General features: G+C 44.0%; 1 protein-coding gene across 1 annotated transcript in view; it reads left to right on the top strand.

Annotated features, from left to right (window-relative positions):
- HUNK (hormonally up-regulated Neu-associated kinase) overlaps positions 1–25,798 on the top strand; it is a 104,378-nt gene that overhangs the window by 66,262 nt on the left and 12,318 nt on the right. The window contains exons 5-8 of the mRNA XM_012657364.1: positions 6,652–6,779; positions 14,604–14,739; positions 19,464–19,626; positions 25,104–25,187. Coding sequence (XP_012512818.1) covers positions 6,652–6,779; positions 14,604–14,739; positions 19,464–19,626; positions 25,104–25,187 — 511 coding nt within the window. The remainder of the gene's footprint in view (positions 1–6,651; positions 6,780–14,603; positions 14,740–19,463; positions 19,627–25,103; positions 25,188–25,798) is intronic.

Here is a 25,798-nt window from a genome sequence, read left to right as displayed (position 1 = left end):
CAACAGAATGAAGAGTTCACTTCCAAAATCCAAAGCAACCCCCTTCCCCTAAAGGTTTTGGATGGATGATGGGGACTTTCTCTGTGATTTCTGAGACTGATTTAGGAATATAATCAGCCTGTCATTGAAGGAAACCTTGGGAAAGAAAACTCTTCCTCACAAATACAGTCCCCAGGACCCTCGGGGAGTGAAGCAGGAATTAACAATGGAAATGGGAAATGGTGCACTCTTTCTTGGAGGTTTTCCATTATTTTCAATTGTCACTATTTGGGAGACTGTAAAAAATACCCCTAAAATCATTCACTTCTTTCCTTTACTCTAGGTGACTGAAATATGATATGTGTATGCATATATATGTGTGTGTATGTGTATATATGTGTATACACACATACACATATATATCACCAATGAAATGAACTTTGAAATTTCAGACACAAAAACAAAACAAAAATGTTCATTCTGGTGCACCAAACTTTTATTATTGCTAGTTGACTTTTCCTCAGAGTGGCATATATGCTAATTCTAAAAAACTTGAATGCAGATGTACTTTTTAATTGAAAAGAACCAAGATTAACTTTATTGTCAGAATATTACAATGCTTGTTTGCAACCTCCAGTGAATCCCTACAGGTAAGGAAAACGGAAATTGAGAGTTCTGTCCTCAAAGGATTGAGAATGCAACATTTTTGCGACCAGAGCTATTCTTTGCTCTCATTGGGGCCCCTGGGGTGGGTGAGTCATTTGTGTGAAGACACGGTGCCTTGTGGGGAGCCATGCACAACACACTCAGGTCACCTTTCTAACTCATTGAATCTGTTTTCACTTATTGGGAAAAAAACCCTATCCCCAATGCCATACCTGTGGGGAGGCAAGTTGACCAAGAGGCGCCATCTTGTTTCCAGCTTTTCCTGTCTCCAGGTAGAACTAGGTGTTCAGGAGGGAGAGTGAGAGAATTTGTTCCAGGCCTCAGATTCAAGTGTTTTGTCAAAGTACTGAGAGATACCATCAGCTACTGGCATGGGTCAAATAGAGCATGGTCTTAGAGACCCCCTCAAAATGAAGGACGTCAGGAGAAGGAGGTGGGAAGAGGAAACTCATGGCTTCTTTTGGAAAGTTTAGGGCTTTTCACTTTTAAGAGAGAAGCTTCCTTTAGCTTCTGAGGTTTTCTAGTTATAAAATCCAAGACTTTTTTAGTTATAAAATCCATGTGCATTTAACAAAGAGGAGAAGGATAAAAGGAAAAGCAACAAAAGTCTTGAAATCCCCCAGAAAATAATTTCTTGCTAAACACAGACCATTCAATGGAGCAATGGTGAAGTTTGAGATTTTCCAAATGGATGACTCTGTTCCTGTTCTACTTTTGAGACCTTAAATTGGAAGTTGTATTATTGAAAGTTGGCACTGAAAGGTGGAAAGGTATTGCTATTGGGTGGAGAGTTATTTTTAATTTTTCCAAGGCATTTCCTTTCTTAAAGAATCACACGGAATCAAGGTGTGTCCGTAAAGGTGCTCTCAGCTTTTCTCTGATGTGAACTGGGCAGTCCCTGAGGCTTCTGCGCATGTGTGTGGCAAGAACAAGTAAGCAGGTCCTCTGCCTGCTCTGTGGCCCTGTCCATTGCTCTGTTTCTTGCATCTGGTTAAAGTCGCTGGTGACTTCTCCAGGGAGCTGTGGCTCTGTGTCTTTTTTCTTTGGGATGGCAGGCAATACCCAAACTTTTCTTCCAGGGAATATTTTTGGGGACCACACTAGATAATCAGGACCCCCAATGGCTTCCGAGTTAATTCCGAAGATTCCACATTTGTAGTTCTTGGGGCCCGTTTCCCTCTCCTGCCAGCCCTTCAGCAGCTCTCTTTCCTCCTCTGGGACATCAGAGTATTCCTCACTTCCCAGCATCTTTGGGTTTTCTTCCAGCCAGCAAGGACTCACCCTTCTTTCTGCTGGGAAAACCCTAATCGTGTTTGCTTGGTGCCCTTGCTCATACCAGTCTCTGGTCTTGCTCCTTCTTTAAGGCTGTCTTTGATTCTTGGGAATCCCATGTCTGCCATGGAGAAGCTAGAAAAGCCCTTGGGCCATATTTCAAAAGACCCATCAGGAAATTCTGAACATGTTTTGAAACTCTTACTAATTCTATGGGATTACAGAGGTTTATAAACCGCATTCCACATTTTTCCCTTGGTATTCTCACATACTTCTAAAATGTCAAAGGGACTAAATTTCTCTTTATTCAGATATTAAACATGTATGGAAACTCTTGGGGAGAAGAATTAAGATGCTCACTCTGGTTTCCCTTTTAAAATCTCCTAGCTAGGATTGTATGACGATTAATGGAGGTTTCCATTATTATTTGGCAATAGAGTACAAATATAACTGCATCTTTTCTCCTATTGTTTTCAAAAAAGTTTTTTGATGAAACAATAGGTCACTTTTATAAAGTACTTAATTTATGCCAAGGACATTCAGCTCTTTCTGTGGCCTAGTTCACGTGAGCTTCCTCCAGCCTGAGAGGCATTATGATCTGCATTTTAAAGATGAGAGACCCTAGGGTAAAAGAGGTAGGTCGTCTTCCTCAAGGATTTGTGACTGCTTTTCTTGATGGTAAACTCCTCCAAGAGACATGAAATTCTAGAGTCAGTCTGCAAAGCAATCAGTCAGAGTCACTATGGAAACCCCTCGATCGATCCAGGTGAGACCGGCATGTGGAGTTCACTGGTGATGCCTGTAAGACAAGCATCTGTTAATTTCATCAATGTTCCCAGCCAGATAATGGACAGAGGGAAAGGGCAATGTGATAGGAAGTGACTTGAGGAGATTTGGGTCATCTTTTGAAGCTAGGCAGTGACCGGGGGCAAGTGGTTTGGTGTCTCAAGGTCTCCTTGAAGGAAGAAAGGTTTTGGAGTTGGTCCTCTGGCTTCGTACACTCCCCAAACCCCTGTAGTTGGTTGGGTTCCTTTCCCGTTACCGTGACATCCTACCTTTCAGAGGCGTTCTGCGCTGTAAGATGCACCCCACCTGGGACAGGAAGCTGCGTGTCCCTTAAAGGTAGAAGGAAATATAAAAGGTCATCATAGGGCAGTATTCTGCAGTCTCGAGGATTGTACACTGTGCTTTTAAAGAAAGAACATTCTTGATAACTCTGTGTGCTGACTCGAGGCATTTTTATTTAAATGTTACTTACAAGTGCACGAGCCCAAAATTAAACTCGTTTTATTTATGGCCAACTAAAAAATCAAAACTCACTTACAAGTTAAATATAACTGAGACTAAAAGAACCCCAAAATATTCAAATTAGCAACATTAATTTAATGCAGCAGCTGATGTTTTGTGGGAAGCCGATGGCTGTGCGCAGTGTGAGTTACTTCTCATTGCTGGGTGCAGGTTCTTTGAGCTTATCAGGCCCATTTTGTGCTGACTCAACACACACACACACACTTTTCACTTTTCCAGTTGCTTTCAAACTTGAATGTGCATCAGAAGCACATGGGGGTCTTGCAAAAGCACCCCCAGAGTTTCTGACTCAGTAGGTCTGGAGTGGCCCCCAAGAACGTGCATTGTCAACAAGTTCTTAGGTGGTGCTGATGCTGCTGGTCCGAGGACCATACTTTGGGAACCGCCCCACTCTTCCAATCATCAGGAGACTTTATTTCCCGCAGATCTAAGCACAGATGCATCACATCCCTGACAAATTTACCCCTGCTCCTTTGTCATTAGGCTGTGACAATAAAAGTGATTTTTTTGTTTGCAAAAATTATGCATTGGTAAACAAATGCAAAAGCATGCGCAGAAACAGAGTGTGTGTACGGTGGAAGGAGTTCTTGGTTATATGGTGGGTATCTGATGTCCCTGGCTATGCTTTGTCAAATATTTTAGTATATCACCAAAAAGAAAATCAAAATTAGAACTGCCAAACCCCCGAGCATGTGTCTGTGTACCTCAATTTGAGAAACGCTGCATGAGTTGGGCATAATAAAACACTTATCTGCAGGAAAAAATGATATTGTGTAAGTACCAGGCTCTTCAGCTTTACGTACAACTGTTAGAGCCAAGATTAGGCACACAGAGGCGGTGAGCAGAGACAGAATTTTTTTTTTTCCCCTTTAGCTCAATTCACTCCAACTCTGTTCAAATAGTAGGTCTTTGCTATAGAGCATGAAAACGTTAAAACTCATTAACTGCGTGAACCTCCTGGTGTGTATTCAGGGCAGAGAGCTGGATTGTTGAGGGGACTCCAAACCGTATCACATAAAGCACAGGCAAAGGGCCTGGGGTCCTTGGCCTGGAGAAGACCCAGATGGGTAGGAAGGTCCTGGTTCCAGTTTTTAAATATGTGAAATGCAAACCACGGAAGAGCGACTGGTCTTGCTCCACAAGCAGTGGGTAGAAGATGTCAACTTCGGCTTAGTATTGGGAAGCCTTCCTCATGCACAAAGTCATCTGAGTGGAATGGGTTGGCTCAGGAGTGTTGGAACAGCCTGTCTTGGAGGCTGTTCCGTGTTCCCCCAAAACAACTTTGTGATATGTACCAGAAGGTTTCCGTCCATAAAAACCATGTGTCCAAGGCCTCTTTGTATGCAGAAATTCTATAATTTGGGGGCCGTTTTAACTTCGCCTCTTATCAGTCTCCAAGAATTCTTCAAAGCAAGGATGTTCCGCTCTACCCCAAATATACCCCAAACGCAGCATTGCATAGTAGGTTCTCAAATGTATCGTCAGCCCTAGTACTCCTTCCCTCTACACCCAACTGTCGCTCCTCCCTACTTCCTCAGCCCTGCCACACTGTTAGCACCGCTGCTCCAGCTTTCCAAGTTTGCCATCGGGCATGTACCCCCCAGAGGTCCCCAGTTTGTCTTCGCCTCTGCCTTTCTGTTGCGCGCCACCACTCCCATTCCGACTTTAACAGCCACCTGGTGGATTTACTGCCGTAGTTTGCTGCTTTCCATTCTGAACCTCTTTAATCCACTTGTACAAAGTGACCGCTCCCCGAATTATTTGGCCATAGAGGTTTTATTCACCTAACATCTCTTCCCCCGCTGGGGGTGTGTTCCGCTGTGCACGCAGGGAACTGCTGCTCGAGACAGCTGTGCGTGTGCCCTGGTCATCCCCATCTCCATTGCGTTCTCTCCCCGTAGCTGGCCCTCCGGACAAAGGCACATGAGCTCACACACACAGACTCACCACCTGAGAGATCTCCCTTCTTGTAATTTATAAATCTCTCTCTCCCTTAATCGAACTCCTCCTGTGGTCAGAAGCCACACGGCTCAGCATTTTCTTCCTCCCTTTGCGCTCACACCACTGGAGAGGATTGTGCTCATTATTTGTTTACGTGTTGACAGCCCATCTCCTTCCCCGCTCTAAAGCCAGGAGGGCAGGTCCTTCCCGGGCTCCCCAGTACCTGGCACCTACAACCCTGCCTGGGGCAGAGAGCCGTCCAGCAAGTATTTGCGGAATGAATGTTTATGTATCTGTCTCCTTCACTCAACTGTGAGTTCAGAGTGGGAACCGGTCTTAGCATATGTCTGAAATTTGAGAACGATCTCTAGCTGGGCCCCAGTACCTGTCATTATCTGGAATGCCATAATTCAGAGGTGCCTCTGTGGAATTGGGCCTCAAGCGTCTTAATTTCAGTCCCATTGGGTTTGTTTTGACTGGAAATCTTATTGCCTGTTTTTAAAGCATGTTCCCTTGGGCGCTTTTGAACACTGGAGACCTCTTGGTAGGCAGGCATTTCATCCCCATCAGGAAATCTCATCAAAATGATATTAGGTTTGCACATTAGGAAAATAAAAATCCTCTGAGAAGATGTTGGCTTTGGATATAAGCAGTTAAGCCCACTCCGAAGGTATTTCAACCACATCTGAGATGCTGGGGTCAGGGCCGGTGGCAGAGTCTCACAGTGAACAGTAAAATTAAAAAATAAAGGGGGAAAGGAGACCTCCACAGGAATTTTTCTAGTTACAAGTCAAAGCAAAATTCAAGGGTAGAGCAAAACACTGGGGTTTGGTACGAGGCTTCGAAGTGGCGCCCCAGCTCGCTAGCTAGGCTGTGACTGGTGCTCCCAGGCAGGGCTTTCTCTGCATTTTTTTTTTTAGAGACAGTCTCGCTCTGTTGCCTGGGCTAGAGTGCCGTGGCATCAGCCTAGCTCACAGCAACCTCCAACTCCTGGGCTCAAGCGATCCTCCTGCCTCAGCCTCCGGAGTCGCTGGGACTACAGGTGTGCACCACCACGCCTAGCTAATTTTTCTATTTTTTAGTAGAGACAGGGTCTCGCTCTTGCTCAGGCTGGTCTCAAATTCCTGGCCTCAAGCGATCCTCCCACCTTGGCCTCCCAGAGTGCTAGGATTACAGGCGTGAGCCACCTCACCCCGCCTCTCTGCATTTTTTTGATCTGGCCTCTTCCAAGTTCCACCTTGTAAGTCACCCTTGGAGAACCACAAAGTGACAGGACTACTCTTATTTGAGGTTCCTAACGTCTCCCAGTTGTTTCTCCCGTCGTCTGGTCCAGGCGTCCTTGCTGTTGACATCTTCCTACCACAGCATTCGGAGAGAGCAGAGGGTCCTGGCTCCCCTCAAGGAGGTGGCTAAGCCCCTATCCTCTTTGTCTTCCCCTCCCTGGGGCCTGATTCTGGTCTCACTCGTCGCTGTCTCTCTTTCCAGAGGCGTGAACATGTATGCCATGCTGACTGGGACGCTGCCCTTCACCGTGGAGCCGTTCAGCCTTCGGGCTTTGTACCAGAAGATGGTGGACAAGGAAATGAACCCCCTCCCCACGCAGCTCTCCACAGGTAACGCACCTGCCGCTCCGGATTAGGGCTCAGGACTTTCATTCTGTTTGGTTTGGGTCCATTTGTGAAGCAGTATTTGTTTTGCAGCAATGGTGTTATGACTGCTACTCCATGGCTGAGTTTCTTCCTAGTGTTAAAACTCAACCTCAAGAGGTGATTGGGTTTCCCGTCTCTCAGCAGCCACTCCCTGCCTCTCACCTGTACCCTTTCCTATTCTGTTCTAATTTCAAACCCCTAACTTCCTTCTTCCTCCTTCTGCACAAAACACACAGATCAAAAGGATCTGCTAGTCTCCATTTGAAAAATAATCGTGGGCTTGATTGTCCTAAAACTCACCATATAATGTTGACTTGGAAAAGAGGGTTTGTAATCACATTTCTATCGTGTCTTCTTTAGTCAGTTCACTGTAAAGAAATATTGATATCATTCAACTTGGGTCTGTGATTTGTTTTGTTAGTTGAGTTTTTGAGCCTGTTCAAAAGCTTTTAGATATACATAGCTTCAGTTACTTCATTAGACTGAATCATCAGGTGTGTTTGAAAAGTATTCTCAAACTTTACCTGGTTCGTATTTCAGTAAATGGTTTGTATTGAGGTTTGGTTTCAAATCCAGTAAAGGAGCACAATTTGTTCTTTTGTTTGGTCCACAGTTCAAGTTTCTGGCCTCAGTGTGGCTTTGATGATCATTTAATTGACTCTTAGAATAAACTCGGCTTTATTGAGATGAGTCTTTTGACCTAAAAAAGAAAAAAGTAATTATTTAACTTCAACTTATGATACATGGTTAAAATATAGCATTTTTATTTCACCGCTTTTATGTATTTTTCTCTTGCATTTATAAAGCATGTGTGAAGCTGCGCTTGAGTTTATCCTTGCCAAATGGAATCCAAGCTGAAATGCATTCTTGTGTGTAATTATCAAATTCGGCCCATACTTTCGCCTTTAGGGAGGGTAGAATCTCTGGAGACTGAAAGCAAAGGAGGCATTATGTCCTTGGGAAGATAAGCTACGCTTCCGTCATTATAAAAGAAATATTTCTGCACTGAGAGCCATAACTCTCGGAGTTAGGAAGTGTGCAAAATATCGAACGGATTGATATATTTTGGTTTTAGAGCTTCGAGAAATGTAAGTGCTGCGGAGCACCATGAGGAGGGCTCGCTTGTTCATTCATGCACTCATTCCATATTTTATCTGTATTAGCTTGTCCCATGGATATATATTGTGTGCCAAGCGGGTGTGTTCTAGGTTGAGGAGGACAGAACAAATCAGACAGTCTCTGCTCTTACACAGCTTATATATCAGCGGGAGACGCAAAAAATTAATGGATAAACAAACGTGTGATCTTTGGTAGTGTCAGTGCTCTAAATAAAATAAAATAAATCAGGATAAGGGGATAGTTTTTTTTTGACACATAAGATTCTTTTAAAAACTTCGTATTATGGCATAATTGGAGTTTCACACGCAGTTGTAAGAAATAACACAAAGAGATCCGTGTACCCTTCACTCAGTTTCCCCCAGTGGTAATATCTTGTATAATATCACCACCAGGAGATTAGCACTGCTGAAATCCATCGATCTTATTCAGATTTCACAAGTGTTATGTGCACTTAGGTATGTGTTGGTGTGTTTTTAGTTCTATGCAGTTTTATCACCTGTGTAATTCGTGTGACAGCCACCACAGCCATGGTATGGTGCAGTCCCATTGCAAGGATCCCTCTGCTACTCCTCTTCCTCCCCTCTGTCTACACCCCATCGACTGCCCTGTCCCCATCTCTATAATTTTGTCATTTCAAAATGTTTTTGATATAAGTGTTGTATATAAATAGCTTTTTTAACTGAGAATAATTCCCTTGAGATCCATCCAAGTTGTTGCAAGCATCAGGACTTTGTTTCTTTTTGTTGGTGAGTAGTATTCCCTGGCGAGTGAAATTGCCGGGTGGGGTAGTGAGCACATGTTTAGTCTTGTAAGAAACTGTCAGCCTCTTGTTGAGAGTGGCTCTACCATTTTGCATTCCCACTAGCAATTTGCTAGCGATCTCCGCATCCTTGCCAACATTTGATGCTATGGCTGTTTTTTAGTCATTCTGGTAGGGGTCTAATTATATCTCATTGTGGTAACAAGATCTGATATTCACTAATAAATGCAGTCTTTCAAGGGAGTCTCTTTAAGGAGTGTATAGTCATGAATATTGCCATCTCTCAGAGTGATTCTGAAGTTCTGATGACTCAGAGCCTATTTCGTCCTAAGTGACCCATACCAAAGGGTGATAGGAAGATGTTTGTATCCCCAGGCTTGGGAAGGGCACACAGTGTCACTTTGAATTTCAGTGAGACCCTGAGGAGCTGGAGAACTGCTGATCCGCCGCCTTCTCATTGTGCTAGTTAGGACAGGTCAGGTTGTGCTGCAGTAATAATCAGCCCCCAGATCACAGTGGCTTAAGACAACAAAGGCTTATTTCTCACTCATGCTACATACATATCTATTGAGAGTTAGATCAAGCATTGAACAGTTCTGCCCAACCTAGGGCCCCAGACTGATGGTGTAGCCACCATTTCCAGCATTCTTGGTTCATGCAGAGGGAAAGAGGGAAAGGGAAGGAGAAGGTCTCTCACCAGCAATTAAATCGCCCACCAACATGTCGCTTCCACTCATAGCTCGTAGCTTTCTAAAACATGGCACATGGCTTCACCAGCTAAAGGGCATGGGGCAGTGCAACCCTACAATGTGTACTGAAAAGTGCAGAGCCAGAAATATTAGTCAAACAGCATCAGTGTGAGCCACACACAGGCTGTGGGAGGAGGAGTAGGCAATTCAGCCTGAGTTCATCAAGGGATGGGCTGGGCAGCTGGGCAAGGACAGGTAGGTTAGTAACACAGAAAATCAGTCTCATGCCAGGTGCAGTGGCTTACGTCTACAATCTCAGCAGTTTGGGAGGCCAAGGCGGGAGGATTGCCTAGGGCCAGGAGTTCGAATCCAGCTTGGGCAACTTAGGGAGACCCCATTTCTACAAAAAGTTTTTAAAAATTAACTGGTGTGGTGGCACATGCCTGTAGTCCTAGCTGCTCAGGAGACTGAAGCAGGAGGATCACTTGAGCCCAGAAGTTGGAGGTTATAATGAGCTGCAATTTCACCATTGCACTCCAGCCTGGGCCACTGAGCAAGATCCTGTTTAAAAAAAAAAAAAAAAATCAGTCTCATAACTTCAGAACCATACCTTGTTTTTGCTCCCAATAATATTATACAGTCTTAGCAGGCTGGGCTCTAAGTGGTTTTTGATTGTGAAAATTAAATTTACCCTTAAAGAAGTAAAAGTTGCACTCCTGAAGATGTTCAAAAGAAATCCAAAGGTAATTCCAAAGAAGAAATATTAAAAATGTTCCAGGCAATTTTAGCATCACTGGAGTTGGTGTCCGACCTCACATACATATAATAGCTCCTGCTCTGAGCAGTTTTTACTTTGGCCTTAAGCTCTGTGTGTGCTTACTAAAGATCTTCACATTCCTATAAGACTTTGTTGTCTTGACTTGTCAAGCATGAATTGCATTTCTATATCTGATTTGCCAACTTAGGAATATGGTAGCAACTCCCCTGCCAATTTTTTTTTTTTCTACTGGGATATATAAATATGTCTCCATAACTAGGGTTTTGATTCTTTCTGCGAGATACCAAGCGCAGTGTTTGCACATGATAGAGGCTCAGGGAGTCTAAGTTGCTGTTAAAGTGCACGTGTGACCTGGAAAGGTGACTCATACATTCTTTTGATGACTCAGAGCAGGGAGTTGGCCTGTACAGTAGAGCCCAGAGCACTGCACCAGCTGCCGAGGTAGCCCGGGGCATCTTACCTTGTTTAAAGAGTGAATGACTTTGGGTTTGGGCATCGGCTGCTATCCTTCTGATAGCCCCCTGTTTTTCTAGCCTTTTGCACCCCACTGAGTGTATGTCCTCTCCCTTCCAATGAGCCTGGCCCACCTTTATTGATGATACCATATGACACCCTCTGCTTACATCCCAAAATATTAGTACTAGTTTGCCAGTAACAAGGGTAGCTGCCATTTTATTGAACGATCATGTGCTTTTCATGTGATCTTGTCTCTACACAACTCTGCAAGGTAAGGACTATTATTCCCCATTTACCAAGGAGGAAACTGAGTCCCAGAGAGATTAAGTCCTGCTTGACCGAAAACCTGGATTTTTCTACTATCCTGTGCTGCTTCTCTCCCCTTTCTGGCTCTATTTAATGTAAGATGGGCCCTCCCTAAGGTTCGAGGGTATTATCTGCTGTCTATGTCTTTATGTTTCGAGTAACGTCAATCCAAATCGAAAATGTGCCAGTTCTGTTAAGTGTCTTGCTAACACACATCTTTAGTAATTGGATGATTCTGTTACTCCTGTTTGTAATGGTCTCATCTGTTTTATTCTACTGCCCTTTTTTTAGATTAAGTTGGAAGAATTTTTACCAAATTGGAGTTGAAAACAGTGTTATTTCCTTGTGAATCCGTGGAGTGTGCTTCCAAACAACCGCCGTTGTCATGTTAATAGTTCGAACACTGAAGCTCTGGGTGCCTTTCTGATTCTCTGCCCCAGACAGCTCCTCTCTGCTTGTTGGCACTTGTGTGTCACAGCGCAGCGAGTGGCTTTTGTGACTTAGAGGCTTTTCAGACAGTTGCTTACCTTTGCGTTGCCACACCTCACCTGTAGCATTGATAATACATTCCAAGCAGTCACTTCCTATCAAGAGGGTTTTATGTCTCGAATTCACCGAAGTCGAGCTGAGGGAGCAGTCTAAGCTTTTGTGAGGGTTGAGCCAGTGCTAATTAAGGTGTCCTGGAAGGTTTGACTGTCAGAGTGTCAAGTAATTCTTTAGCTTTCGAGGTGATGAACGGGGAGCTTAGGGTGGGGATGGGGCTCTACTTGCATCCAGCAGGCCACCCTAACGTGAAAAGTCCAATGGCTTTGTCTGTCGCCTATGGCCCTTCCTTGGGCATAGCCTCCGGGTGCTCACACAAGCCAGTCCAGACTTTGGGAGGCTGATGGCTCTTGAAAGAAAGTGAGTTTTGCACTGGAGGAACCTGTGCCGTGTATTATGTTGAGCAGCGGGATGGGGCACCCACGTGGTTCGCCCCACCTCTCCAGGGCCGAATGGAGAAGCTACATTGTGTTAGCTCAGACGGGTGAAGGGAGACGCATGGCCATGCCTGGCATGGCTTTCCAGGACAGTGGGAAATATTTTAATCTCTTTTGCCCATGAGATAGGAATTGACAAGACCCTTAACACAAACTTCAAAAGAGCTCTAAGGATGTTCTTAAAGTCCTTTTTGGAGAGCAATGCAACGTTCGCGATGTCCAAAGAAATAAAATTCATCAGTAGAGATTTGAACTAAAATTACTTGTGCTCATCAGCAATTTGTGATGATGCAGAGTGCTTGGTTATGAAAATAGAACAGAAACACACATCCAGTTTGTCCTTAGCATTTCTGGTTAGTCATACTCTGAAAAAGCCAGGCAGCAGCCCGGGTTGTCGTCCAGGTCCCCTGAGGGTAAGCGACAGCGATGTCTCAGAAAGAGTCACTAACTCCACAGCCTCCCCCATTCAATTCCTTAAGCCCACATCTTTTTTTTCCTTGACCAATAGATGCCCCTAGTTAAGATCCAAATAACTCTTGCAATGTAGAGGTATTTGGAGTAGGGAGATGGAGATTCTGAAAAGAGGAACCTCTTTTTTTTTTTTTGGAGACCTGTTTGCTTTTCAGACCACGAAAAAACATTTTAGGAAAGTTTTGTTTGGACGCCCAACAATAAAACTTACACTGTGAAACGTACCTCATGACTGTAATGGCGTCCACATACATATTTTTACCCACTCAGTCTTAAGAGGAAATGACCTTCTGGTGACCTCGACAGTACAATATGGGAACCTACTCTGGAGGAGTCACCTGGCAGCATGACCCAGCGAAGGTTATTTCCCTTGAGTTGATTCAGGCATCACAACTGGCCCCTTTGTGATGGCGTTATTTTCACCCTGCACAAAATGGGTTGACAGAAGTCCCACCTTTTTGTAAGAACAGCACTAAAATGACAACTTAAAGCCTATGAAAAAGTGAGAATTTTTGACTTTTCCTTGCGAAGCTAGACTGTCTTAGGAAACAGAAAAATAACTTTCAAGAGGAGGCTAGAAAAATTGGGGGACTGAGCAAATTAAAACTAATTTCTAGGATTTATTGGTTGGTATGTTGGAAATCATGTACAAAGCTACATAAAAGAAAATTTTTATATTGCAAAGACATTATACCATATTCCATAAAATAAGGAATATAGATGAAGAAAATATCATAGTCCCACAACTCAAGCAAGACAGACAGACAGTTTTCATTTTGAAGTCATTGCCGATACTCTTGCACTTAGTGGATATGCTGTATATCTGCTGAGCAATTTTGTAGCCTGTGCTCTTCACGCACATTATAAACATTTTTACGTGCTGTCTAGTTGTCTCCATTCTTGTAATCCTAAAGAATGCGAATGTTCTGCTTAGAGACAAACTAGCTTCCTACCTCCCGTGCTTAGATGGACAGCAGGCACTCTGTGCACATTTGTTAAATGAAAGGAAGCTCAACGCATTTTTAAAAATCATTTTTGCCTGGGATGGAAGGAAACAGAGTTGTAGGGATTTTATAGTTTGTCAACGGTTTCTCATATCCTTCCCTTACATACCACGCTCAGCATGACTGATGTGAACTTCGGGAGGCTGAAAATAAGGACAAACTTTACTGACATCCAGGCTGCCCAACCAGCCTCTTCCTTTCCCGGCACAAAAGGAGGGGCCCGGCAGGTAGACTGGTTCACAGTGTGGTGCGTGCTGGAACTTTGTACACAAACTAGGATTTTTTTTATTTTAGTGTATTACGGGAGTACAAATATTTTGGCTACATGAATTGCTTTTGTGCCATTTGAGTCAAAGTTGCAAGTGTGCCCATCACCAAGATAGCGTACATTGTACCCGTCGGTGTGAATTTACCTGTCCCCTTCCCCCCTCCCACCTGCTTAGTTTCCACTGAGTTTTACTACCATATGTGCGTATGAACTAGGACTTTAAAACTTGAGTCACTCTCTTGCAGAGTTAACACTTGACACTTTAACAAAACAGGTGGCTCTCTGGTGTCTCGACAGCTGATTGGCTGGGCTGGGTGGGCCTGGGCTCCGTCCAGTCTGGGCGCCTGGGCGCCACGTCGTCTGTTCACAGAATGTGGGGAAGAAGTGGATGGCCACGGAGGATGGCTTCAAAAGAAAGCAGGACCTCACAGGCCTCTCGAGACACTCAGTGTCCCTTGGTTCCTAACTAGAGGGTCTAACTTAGAATGGCTTTACCTTTCTGGCTTCTTCCTGAGTGCTCAGAAACCTCCCTTGAGAGCAGGTGCTTTGTTTACTTTCTTTCATCCTTTCCAGCCTGTAAATAGAACATCTCTTCCGCTCCCCTCCCAGCAGCAAGACCACAGGTCGTGTTGGGAAATACCGGGCGTGGGGAAGCCCAGGCTGGCTCTTGCTTTAGCGTGGACCAGTTGCATCCCTTGGACAGCTATCTTAACTTCTTCGGATATGTGGCATCTCTTTTTTAAAGAGAAAAGGAAATAGGACTTCAAACACCCCACCTGTCTGCGGGGAGGTGGGGTTGAACCCGAGCTCTGCGAATCACTGGATCAAAATCCTGCCCAGAGACTCAGAGATAGACCACCCCGGCGGTGGCTTGGAGTGGCAGGTGAGGCGGGGGTCGCCTGCGGTGGTGGTTGTCAGCCTGTAACATGGGTGCGTTCTTTCCTGCATGTCTTCCAGGAGCCATCAATTTCCTGCGCTCTCTCCTGGAACCAGACCCTGTGAAGAGGCCAAATATTCAGCAAGCACTGGCGAATCGCTGGCTTAATGAGAATTACACAGGCAAAGTGCCCTGTAACGTCACTTATCCCAACAGGTAATTTCGTGCACACAGAGGGACTCCTCCGCGGGCGAGATGGGGCCTGTCCCACGAGCCCTGAATAGTTGTGGATAGGAGATTCAAGGAAAAGCTGTGTCCTCTCTTGGCTGTGCTCCCTGCCCCTGCATCCCTCTTACGTGCAGACAAGCCCATCTCAGCGTGCAGAGGAGGCGCAGTTAGGGCCATCCCGTGCGGCTGTGCAGTGCGCCCTGCGGGGGCGCGGGCTCCGAGGGGTGGCGTCTTCCCTGAGAGGCACCTCTTTCTAGTTCACGTGAAGCGACCGTTTAGACTAGCTGTGGCCCAAGCGTATGTGTCTTTGTGTGTGTATCTGTGTTTACGTGTATGAGTGTGTGCATGTGTGGATATGTTTGTGTGTGTGTCTGTGTGTCAGTGTGTGTGATCCACCCGTGACCTCACCTGCCAACATCAGGCAGACCCCGTGGCATTTCCCCCTCCTCTTTCAACCCACCCTTAGTTTCCTCTTCTCCTTTGTTCTTGATGTTTATTTCAGCCCTAAGCGCCCCCGCCCCTGCCTTAAAGTGTTGGGGAGGGAAGAAGAGGCACCAGGAGTCATTACTGTCAGGCTGGGTCCCCGCGGGCTTGCTGTGAAGGGTCACCGTGTCGGTTTCCACGAGCAGGTCTCGTGAAGGAAGTCCCACAGACAGGAGCCCCAGCGTAGGAACTCTGACGGGCACCTTACGTGGCCCGGGCTTCTGCGTGTTGGGATACTGACTACAGATTTGAAAGCAAGTACGAGAAAACCTGTTCTTACGTTTCTCCTTCTCATTTGATACATTGCTAACTAACCTGAACGGGAAGTGAGGGCTCTCACTTTGGATACGTCACAGAAAACACGGAGACCACATGGATCCAATACCTTCCTCTGCCTTCAGGGCCAGGGTGGCCCACACATCTGGCCAAGCTTGGATGAGGATGAGAGAACCCTGACCCCAGGGGGACAGACACGGGGCTGAAAGGACAGGGAAGGGGATGTCCTCCATGGTCATATTTTCAGTGCCCAGGAAGGTCCGGAAACACCCACCAAGCCTTATGAAAGCTGGAGTGCCGAGTTCTCCAGACAAGATGGGCAGGGAGTGGTCTTCCTTGGGCTGGAAGTTCCCGAGGAACTTAAGGGGGCGTGGGAGTCCCTTCCACACTACTGGGCCAGATTTACACTCACCGTGTCCATAGGGCAGGTGGTTTCACTCAGATGCCATCTAGAATTCTAGCGTTTGGCTCATGGGAAGTAATTTAAGCAAAGTCTAGGTTACTTAGGTTACCAAAGGAACCTGGAAATAGATTGCTGTTTTCCAATACCAGCTCGATTTGGGCCAGTTTCTGAAACAGACGCTAGAAATATTACCCCAAAGTGAGGCAGACCTCATTACAGATGCTCGCATGGATAGCAGCACCAAGGTATCCTTTCTGTTAAAGGAGGGGGCATTAGTGGCAGCCTAATGAGTCATTAGGCTAATGTAATCACTGTCTAAGTGAGCAGGATCCATCCGCTCAGCGTGGCAGCTGTTGAAGGAAGTAGAGCTGGTATTAGCCAGGTGCTTCCCATCCTTGTTGGCTGTATCTTCATTCACACAGAATTAGGATATGGCGTCTCATTTTGTAGCTTTTCCACAGGTTGTAGACAGGCTTTGATAGATTAAAACTGAAATTCAAGTCCCCATACTGGTGTTGCCAGATGAGAAGTTTTTGCATTTGGACTTGGCCAGAAGTATAAGGGCTGCACATGCAACTAGTTAGGTGGATTGTAAAAAAATGGTTTAGATCTTGTAAATTAAAGAAAACAACAGGTCGTTGTCTTCTGTTCATGTAAGCCCATTACTCATTTTATACTAGAGGCAAATTGTGTTCAGTTTTTAAATAATGAAACCAAAATTCCAAACTGTTGGGGGAGGGACATGTTATTTACAGTTTTATTTTGAAAAATGTTTATCTTTAAGGCAAAAAATGTATTTTTTATAATTATTTTTCTAGTTTTACCAGCATATAGATAAAGGGAGTAAGAACATGGGACTAGAGAAAAGAATATCTGTTTTAAAAAGTATGTTTTATAGCCCCAGATTTAATTATTTTAAATGTTGTCAGTGTTTTCCTTTTGGGAAAGTAAAGAAAATAAAGGTTTTGTGTTTTACATTATTCTTATACAAGGTCTTCTCCTGTCCAAGTTGATCTCCAGTAGGCAAGAGGGAAATGTCTTTAAAGTAAATTTTTATAATAAGCGTTCATGCCAGTCAGTCAGCAGATGTTTGCTGGGTGCCTGTCTCCCCTCTCTGATCCAGGTGCAGACATTTTTTTCAGCGCCAACCTTGCTGTCTCTTCCTGACCCCCAGCAGGGGCCTGGACAGTCTCTCTGTCCTTCTCTGCTCTGGAGATGGTGGGAGGGAAGGAGGTCATGGGTAATACTGGACAGAACTAGACCCAATTGGATCTGTGGTTTAAAAACAGATTTCATGCGAATTTGCTTAGTTCAAATTATATCTAGTGTTCTGGAGCATTTTACCATTCTCTGTATCACCCAAACATGCAACGATAATACAAATTCAATAGCTGATGTTGGAGAGCACCAAATATATACATTGTTTATTGGAAAACGTTTAAAATATTAGTCAAGAGTCAGTGAGTCTACATTTTGGCAGAACTCCTGGTTTTTTTTTGTTGTTGTTGTTTATGGATTTTTTTGGTTTTGTTGTTGATGTTTTATTTTGAGACGGAGTCTCTCTCTCTCTCGCTGAGGCTGGAGTGCAGTGGCATCATCATAGCTCACTGTAACCTCCAATTCCTGGGTTCAAGCCATCCTCCTGCCTCAGCCTCCCAAGTAGCTGGGAGTCTCTTACTCAAGCTAATGTCGAACTCCTGGCCTCAAGCAATCCTCCCACCTCGGCCTCCCAAAGTGAGCCACTGAGCCTGGCCAGAGCTCCTGTTTTTGAAGACAACAGATAGAAAGGGCAGAGGTGGCGTGTCTGTTCCTGTGCACCTCCCTCCTCTCACCTCTGCCCCGGGGACACTGCACGCCTTCCTGGGAACCTGCAGGGCAGGGGTGTAGCCTTGCCGGAGCCGGGCCACAGGCATGGTCTGATTGGCCAGGGGCAGGGTCACACGCACACTGGAGTTCCCAGGTGTTTTCAAACAACTGCACCCTCTGTGTTAAGTGTTCTGGCAAACCTCAAGTAGTGTATTTTTTTAAACAAACATGTTATCAATATTTTTTTACCACTAGTCATTCCAATCTCCCTCCCTCCCATTATCTAGAATTTGTAATCTTGTTGCACACAGGAGTGAGGAAGGCTGGTTTCATTGTTTTTCCGGCATGGTTTTTTTTTTTTTGGATAGCACTTAGTCAATTCAAGGGAGGGAGAGCTGATGTAGGTTACACCGACCACTGGAGGACGGTGGTCAGGAGACCTGGTCTGCTCCTGGCGCCCTATCAACTGACGGTGCAAACGAGGCAATTCGATCTCCTCTTCTTCACAATGATGGGGTTACACTCTGGGGTTTCTCTGGCGTTATGGTTCTGAGGTTCTATCAAAAATATTTTCAGACTCTTTGGCAGAAGCTACAAGCTCTGCAGTCAGATGAGGTTGCTTTCTGCTCAGAGTGCCCTATTTGCACCTCTCTTAAGGGATTTAGAATGTTCTTTTGGCCCATCCCCTCTGCCAACACACACACTCCTGATAACTCCCGACTTGACTTCTTGTTCTCTGCAGCCGTTGCCTGTGTCTGTTTATTTGAGAGGCAGCGAATGTGCAGGTTTAGCATCTGGACTCTGGCCAGGCTGCCTGGGGGTTCACTCTGGGGCTGCAGCTTCCTGCCTGCGGGACCCTGGGCAAGTTACTTTATTGCTGTGAGCTTCCGTTTCTTCCGTCTGTAAAGTGGGGATAATGACAGTTCCCACTCATAGGCCTGTTGGGAGGATGAAGTGTGTTTATATTCTCTCTTCCCCACTGGAATGGAAGCTCCAAGGATTTGGCGGGTGAATGAATGAATGAGTGAATAAATGAGTGCCTGGTATTTCTTTGGCATTTTATCCCGAAGAGTTTAGCTTCACAATGCTCCTATAAAGTAGCTTTAGCCTGTCTTCCTCTGGGAGCACCCCCATATTACAGCTGAGCCCAGGCTGCCCATGTGTGAACTTGGGACCTCTCTCTCTTCCTCTAAACACGGTCTGGCTGCTTCCCGAAGACCTTCGTTTCTCAACCCAAAACCCAGATTAAGTGTGGCCTCTATCCATGGCAACAAATACATTGTAAGGAAAGAATGTACAACTGGAAAGAAATTTAGGGGACAAGTGGGGAATTTGAATATAATCTGGCTATTAGATGACATGAAGGGATTATTGAAATTTTACTGGGTGTGTTGATGGTATTGTGGTTCTGCCGGAGAGGTCTCCGGTTTTGAAGGTGCACACGGAAGTATCAAGGAGTGAAATATCATGATGTCTGTAATTTAAAATACCTTAGCAAAAAAAATAGATGAAGCAAGTATGGCAAAGTGTTATTTGGTACATCCAGGTGGTGGTATGCATAGGTAATATGCTATTCCCGCCACTCTTCTGACTGCATGAGATTTTTCCTAATAAAGTGAATGAATGAATGAGTGAGTTAATGCACCTGATTGTGCACAGGGGGCCCGCGTGGGCCGACTCCGTGCTGCCATGGTCGCCTCTCCGGGAAGGTGGAGGGGTGACCGGGTCTCTCTCCGCCCGGCAGGATTTCCCTGGAAGACCTGAGCCCCAGCGTGGTGCTGCACATGACCGAGAAGCTGGGCTACAAGAACAGCGACGTGATCAACACTGTGCTCTCCAACCGCGCCTGCCACATCCTCGCCATCTACTTCCTCCTCAACAAGAAACTCGAGCGCTATTTGTCAGGGGTAAGTGGGACCCGACGGGCGGCTTTCTCTGCTCTCTGTGGAAAGAAGAGCTCTTCAACCCAAAGTGTTTCCCAGTTGCTGACACTCGATCCAAGCTGCTGCTTTTACCTACTGTGAGGCTGAGTTTCCTGAATGTGGAATAAAGTAGAAGCCAAACCTGCTTCTCAGGTAGCACTTTTTGTCTGGGATGTTTCTCAGATATTCTCCCGCAGAGTTAAGCCCCGGGCAGAAATGCGAGGAGGTTCAAGCCTCTTTTTCCTTCAGCTTCTCTGTTGCCTTTTTCGTTCTGCTACCCCTTTGCTCCTTGAGTTCCCACATTAGAGATTTTGGGGGCTCCTTTGGCCATAAAAGTTAGGGAGCAGTGTCTCTGGCATTCGTCTCTGAAGTATGGTGTAGGAGGAAGCCGCTGTTTACTTTTACTTCTCCAGAAAATAGAAATGAAGTTGAGCTTCACTAACTTGACCCTGACGCCTTCACTCAGTCTGGGTGTCAGAAAGTCCAAGTGTCCCGTGTCACATATGAGTAACGATTGGGGGTCCCACAGCATGGGGTGGACAGTGGTACCCTGACTCCCTGGTCCCCTGCGTCATTTTTGGGTAAGGGAATGTACATGCTTTGGTATCTAGTTATGAATAAATCATCTCTCTCAGAATGGGCAATGGCTTAAAAAGAATTCTGCAAAGAAAACTGGATCCTGGCTGGGCGCGGTGGCTCACGCCTGTAATCCTAGCTCTCTGGGAGGCCGAGGCAGGCGGATTGTTTGAGCTCAGGAGTTCGAGACCAGCCTGAGCAAGAGCAAGACCCCATCTCTACTAAAATTAGAAAGAAATTAATTGGACAACTAAAAATATATAGAAAAAGTTAGCCGGGCATGGTGGCACATGCCTGTAGTCCCAGCTACTCGGGAGGCTGAGGCAGGAGGATCGCTTGAGCCCAGGAGTTTGAGGTTGCTGTGAGCTAGGATGATGCCACGGCACTCTAGCCCGGGCAACACAGTGAGACTCTGTCTCAAAAAAAAAAAAGAAAAAAGAAAACTGGATCCAAGACAATACGGATGCTACATACAGCTCCTGCTTCTACTCGAGGTGGTGGGTGCTGACGAGATCTAACAGGAAGTCAGCCAAAGAAGTTCAGAATTGTGAGGAAGCCCATCTGAAATTGATTGAGTATCCACTTTCATGAAGGACGACCTCACCCTGTGCATATTACATCCTGAGGTGTGCTGGTGTGGAGTTGTCACCTTTAGGAAGACATTTAGAATCCGGAACGTGAGGACAAACTTCTAGAGTTTTTTTCAGTGCTATTTAAAGTCATGTGCTAGCCCAGTGTGTCACAAAAGTCCACTGAACAATAGGCTTAAAAACCTTTTTTGAGTTTTCTGTATTAAAGCAAAAGATGAAAGTCCACCTGCATTTGGGACAATGATCTTCTCGCTGTCATGGCAAAAAGAAGCAAAGTAATGCTCAGAAGACAAGATGGTCAGAGTGCGTCTCTTGTTCGCACACAGATTTGGGAGACATGTAGAGAACACTGCTGAACCTATGAAGAACTCGATGGGAGGTTTGTTAAACAGCTGAATGAAAGTCCAGATGTTTCCACGCTGATTCAGCTTAGGATATGTGCTAGATTTTGCTTCCACAGGAAATTATCTATAGAACTCCTGTTTTTTTTTTCTTTTTGGATGAACCACCAAAGGGAAGATGTACACAAAAAGAAAGATTCTCAACAGTGAAAGGCTTTTAAAAATATGAGTAGTGTTTATGGGGAAAAAGAAAGTGCTCTGTGTAAGCGGGGGTGCGGTGGCACTTCTGATGGGGACACAGTCGTAGTTTGAGGCTTGAGTTCAGAGATGGTGCCACTGTGGCTGCGTCGCTCGTGGGAAAGCTCCTGTGGGAGAGATGTCAAATCTAGGAAGACAGGACTTTCAACACACAGTGTATTATTTGTATTATTTTATTATATGATAAGGAGAGACTAAGAAAATCTCCTGTATCACACAGCAGTTCTCTGTTCTCTCATCATAAGGAACTTAGAAGACATATGCACTTGAAGCACTTTCTCTTTTCTTTTTTATAAGAAGACAGTATGTCCTGAATTTCTTTCTTATCCTTTTTAATTGCTATTTTATTATATATTTCATTATTTACGTGACATATTAGTACAAAGGTACATGCTTATGACTTCTAAGTAAATATGCATGTGTTGTAGGTGCCTGCATACAACTTTTTCACCTCTAAGGGCTCAAGGTCATACCATTTGGGGACCATACTATGCTATAGAGAGTAAAAGTTAAAAATTTAAATGGTTCTCCAGTAAAAAAGTAAGAGAAGAAGGTTAACACACTGATTTTCTTTTTCAAATGATGAATGCTGTTAAAAATTCGCTACTAAAATATATTTTCATGAAACTACATTATAAAGTTCATGATTTCATGTATTAAAGAATGACACTGCTACTTTCCTAAGTAAGTTAGCGGGTTCAAACATTCTTCTTTTGGCAGAACTAGTTCTTTGGGTGCTGCTGAGTAGGATGGAGGGGTCTTAGTTTTTTTAAAAAGTTTCCTATGGCTGCTTCCCCATGTGCAGAGACAAACTTAGGTCATTCACTCTCTTCTTAAATAATCACATAGCTCATCTCAAGCCAGAGAGACATTTCGTCAGAGCTCCTGGGCTGTGTTTTTGTTCTGTCCAGGGGTCTTGCCATCTGCTGCCTTTCTGCTTCTCCACTTCACCCAGCAGCAGGGTTGTCGGTGTTGCAAAGCTTAGGGTGGCTTTGTCTACCAAAACATTCCCCCGAAACTCAGCTGATATTGTTCTAACTGGAAAAAGGTTATTTTAAAAAAATTAATTTTTTAATTAACAAAAAAATTGTATTAACATATGTTATCATGTACAACACGATGTTTTGAAATATATGTACATTGTGAAATGCCTAAAAAACATATATAGGCCGGGCGCGATGGCTCATGCCTGTAATCCTAGCTCTCTGGGAGGCCGAGGCAGGCGGATTGTTTGAGCTCAGGAGTTCGAAACCAGCCTGAGCAAGAGTGAGACCCTGTCTCTACTAAAATAGAGAGAAATTAATTGGACAACTAAAAATATATAGAAAAAATTAGCCGGGCATGGTGGCGCATGCCTGTAGTCCCAGCTACTCAGGATGCTAAGGCAGGAGGATCACTTGAGCCCAGGAGTTTGAGGTTGCTGTGAACTAGGATGACGCCATGGCACTCTAGCCCGGGCAACACAGTGAGACTCTGTCTCAAAAAACAAACAAACAAACAAACAAACAAACAAACAAAAACATATATAAAAACCACACATACTTACTATCATTTTTTTGTGGTGAGGACACTTAAAATCTACTCTCAGTGATTTTTCAGAAATATAATACATTGTTATTAACTATAGTCACCATGTTGTACAATAGATCACCTGAACTTATTCCTGTCATCTAACTGATGTAAGGTGATGTCTCATTGTGGTTTTAATTTACATTTCCCTGATGATTAATGATGTTGAGTACCTTTTTATATACCTGTTGGCCATTTGTATATCTTGTGAGAAATGTCTTAATTGGGTTATTTGGATTTTTGCTATTGAGTTGTTTGGATTCCTTAAATATCCTGGATATTAACCCTTTATCAGATATATTTTTTGCTGTTATTTTCTGCTGTTCCGTAGGTTGTTTCTTCACTCTGTTGATTATTTTCTTTGGTATGAAGAAGCTTTTTAGTTTAATGGAATTCATTTGTCTATTTTTGTTTTTGCTGCCTGTGCTTTGGGGATCATATCAATAAATCATTGTTCAAACCACCGGCATGGAGCTGTCCCCCATGTTTTCTTCTAGTAGTTTTACAGTTTCAGGATTTACATTTAAGTCTTTAATCCATTTTGAGTTGGTTTTCTTATGTAGTACTAGATTTGAGTCTAAGTTCATTTTTCAGCATGTGGATATCCAGTTTTCCCAACACTATTTATAGACTGTCCTTTCCTCATTGTGTGCTCTGGGAGCCTTTGTCAAAAATCTATTGACCACAAATGCATGGATTTACTTCCGGGCTCTCTATTCTGTACTATTAGTCTATGTGTATGTTTTTATACCAGTACCATGCTGTTTCAGTGATTACAGCTTTGTAGTATATTTTGAAGTCAGGGAGTGTGATGCCTCCAGCATTGTTGTTTTGGCTCAAGATTTCTTTGGCTGTTTGGGGTCTTTTGTGGTTCCATATGAATTTTAGGATTGTTTTTTCTCTTTCTTTGGAAAATGTCATTGGCGTTTTTATAGGGATTGCATTGAATCTGTAGATTACTTTGATTAGTATGGACATTATTAATTCTTCCATTCCACGAACATGGGATCTTTCCATTTATTTGTCTTCTTTTTCTTTCGTCAATGTTTTATAGTTTACAGTGTACGGGTCTTTCACTTCCTTGGTTAAATTTATTTCTAGGCATTTTTTTTTGTAGCTATTGTAAATGGGATTGTTGTCTTGATTTCACTTTTGAATAGTTTGCCATTAGTGTATGGAAACACTACTGGTTTTTGCATGTTGATTTTGTATCCTCTAACTTTACTGAATTTGTTTATTAGTTCTAACAGTTTTTTTTTTTTTGGTGGTATCTTTTGAGTTTTCTATGTATATGATTAGTGTCTTACGTATGATAAAAACAGCCACTTGCCTAGAGTATGGATTTTCAGACCAGGTATGTCTTATGATTTAAGGGTTAAATGTGAAACAGACACAATAAAACTCACAACTGGCCTGAGAATCCATACTCTAGGCAATTGGCTGTCTTTAACTAGAGTGAATTAATCCCTGTAGACAATTGTAGCTAGTCTGCTCAGTAATTTCCACACGTAGCTAATTTAATTGTACTATATTCACTGTCCCAGTTATTAATCTTATCAACCAATTACTAACACCCTGTGTATAATTTTGAAGCCCAATCTAGTGAACTAAAAAGTAAAACCTTATACCTTAATTGTCATTTCTTTCCTTGTCTCTTGGTTTTCTTTTTAAAACCAAAAAGCATGTACTTTAAGTTGGAAAGCCTGTAAGGGCATTCATTAACTAATTGTTGATTGATAAATTAATCAGTTATTTAATTTCTCCTGTTTCTGGACAGGATTGCACCTACATCATCTCAAATGCAGCTGTCTATCATCTTCTTTGAGCTATATTGTGAATTGCTGTGGCTTTCATTTTGGTAGGATATGTGTGTGTGCTGTTTTAAAATAAAGCAAACAAGCAAGATCTATATCCTGTTTAGCGGTGTGGTAAAACAAATTATTCTACCCAGCTCCCCTATTTGGTTTCTTCTTTCAAGAAGAAGTCTTTATTGCACAAGTGAAAGTACTGAAGCCCAGCAAGGTGCAGCATTCTCTCAGCCAAGGACTGGTTTAAACATTAATGACTGCTTAAAGGACATTTCTATTTCTGAGAGTTAAGCCATACTTTTTCTTTTCTCCTCTGGCAGAAATCTGACATCCAGGACAGCGTCTGCTACAAGACCCAGCTCTACCAGATAGAAAAATGCAGGGCTACCAAGGAGCCCTATGAGGTGGGTGACTCCCCGAGGCAAAACCTGGGGTCTCTTAGGAGATGTGGATTTCCATTTGCAGGGAGAGTAATTACCACCAGTACTACCTCCCAGTCACTGTAAAACACTGAAGTGACAAAAGACAAATACTCTCGTAACTGAGCCCTTGAGAAATGGTTTACAGCGGAGCCACCATCGCTGTCTCTAAATGCTGGTTCTCATCAGTGGCTACACGTGAGTCACTGGGAACATGGAAACATCTGGATGCCCAGACTCCCCTCCGACCAGTTATGTCGAATCTCAGGAGGTGAGACTTAAGTATCAGTATTTTATAAAGCTCCCTGAGTGATTCCAGTGAGCAGTGCAGGTTGGAAACCACTGTCAGATCTCCAAAGGGTAAAAATGAGATGCTCAATGTTCTCCCTCACATGTGGAAGCTAAAAAAAAGAAGAAATCGAGCTCATAGAAGTAGAGAATAGAATTATGGTTACTAGAGGCTGGGAAGAGTCGGGGCCGGGGTGGGGGGAGAGAGAAGTTGGCTAATGGATCCGAACTTACAGCCAGAGAGGAGGAATAAGTTCTAGTGTTCCGTGACACAGTAGGGTGACTATAGTTAATAAGAATTTATTGTA

The sequence above is a fragment of the Propithecus coquereli genome, unplaced genomic scaffold (assembly GCF_000956105.1).
Source record: "Propithecus coquereli isolate 6110/MARCELLA unplaced genomic scaffold, Pcoq_1.0 Scaffold54, whole genome shotgun sequence".
Lineage (NCBI taxonomy): Eukaryota > Metazoa > Chordata > Mammalia > Primates > Indriidae > Propithecus > Propithecus coquereli.
Note: the sequence above shows the minus strand (reverse complement) of the source record. Positions and strands in the feature narration are given on the sequence as shown.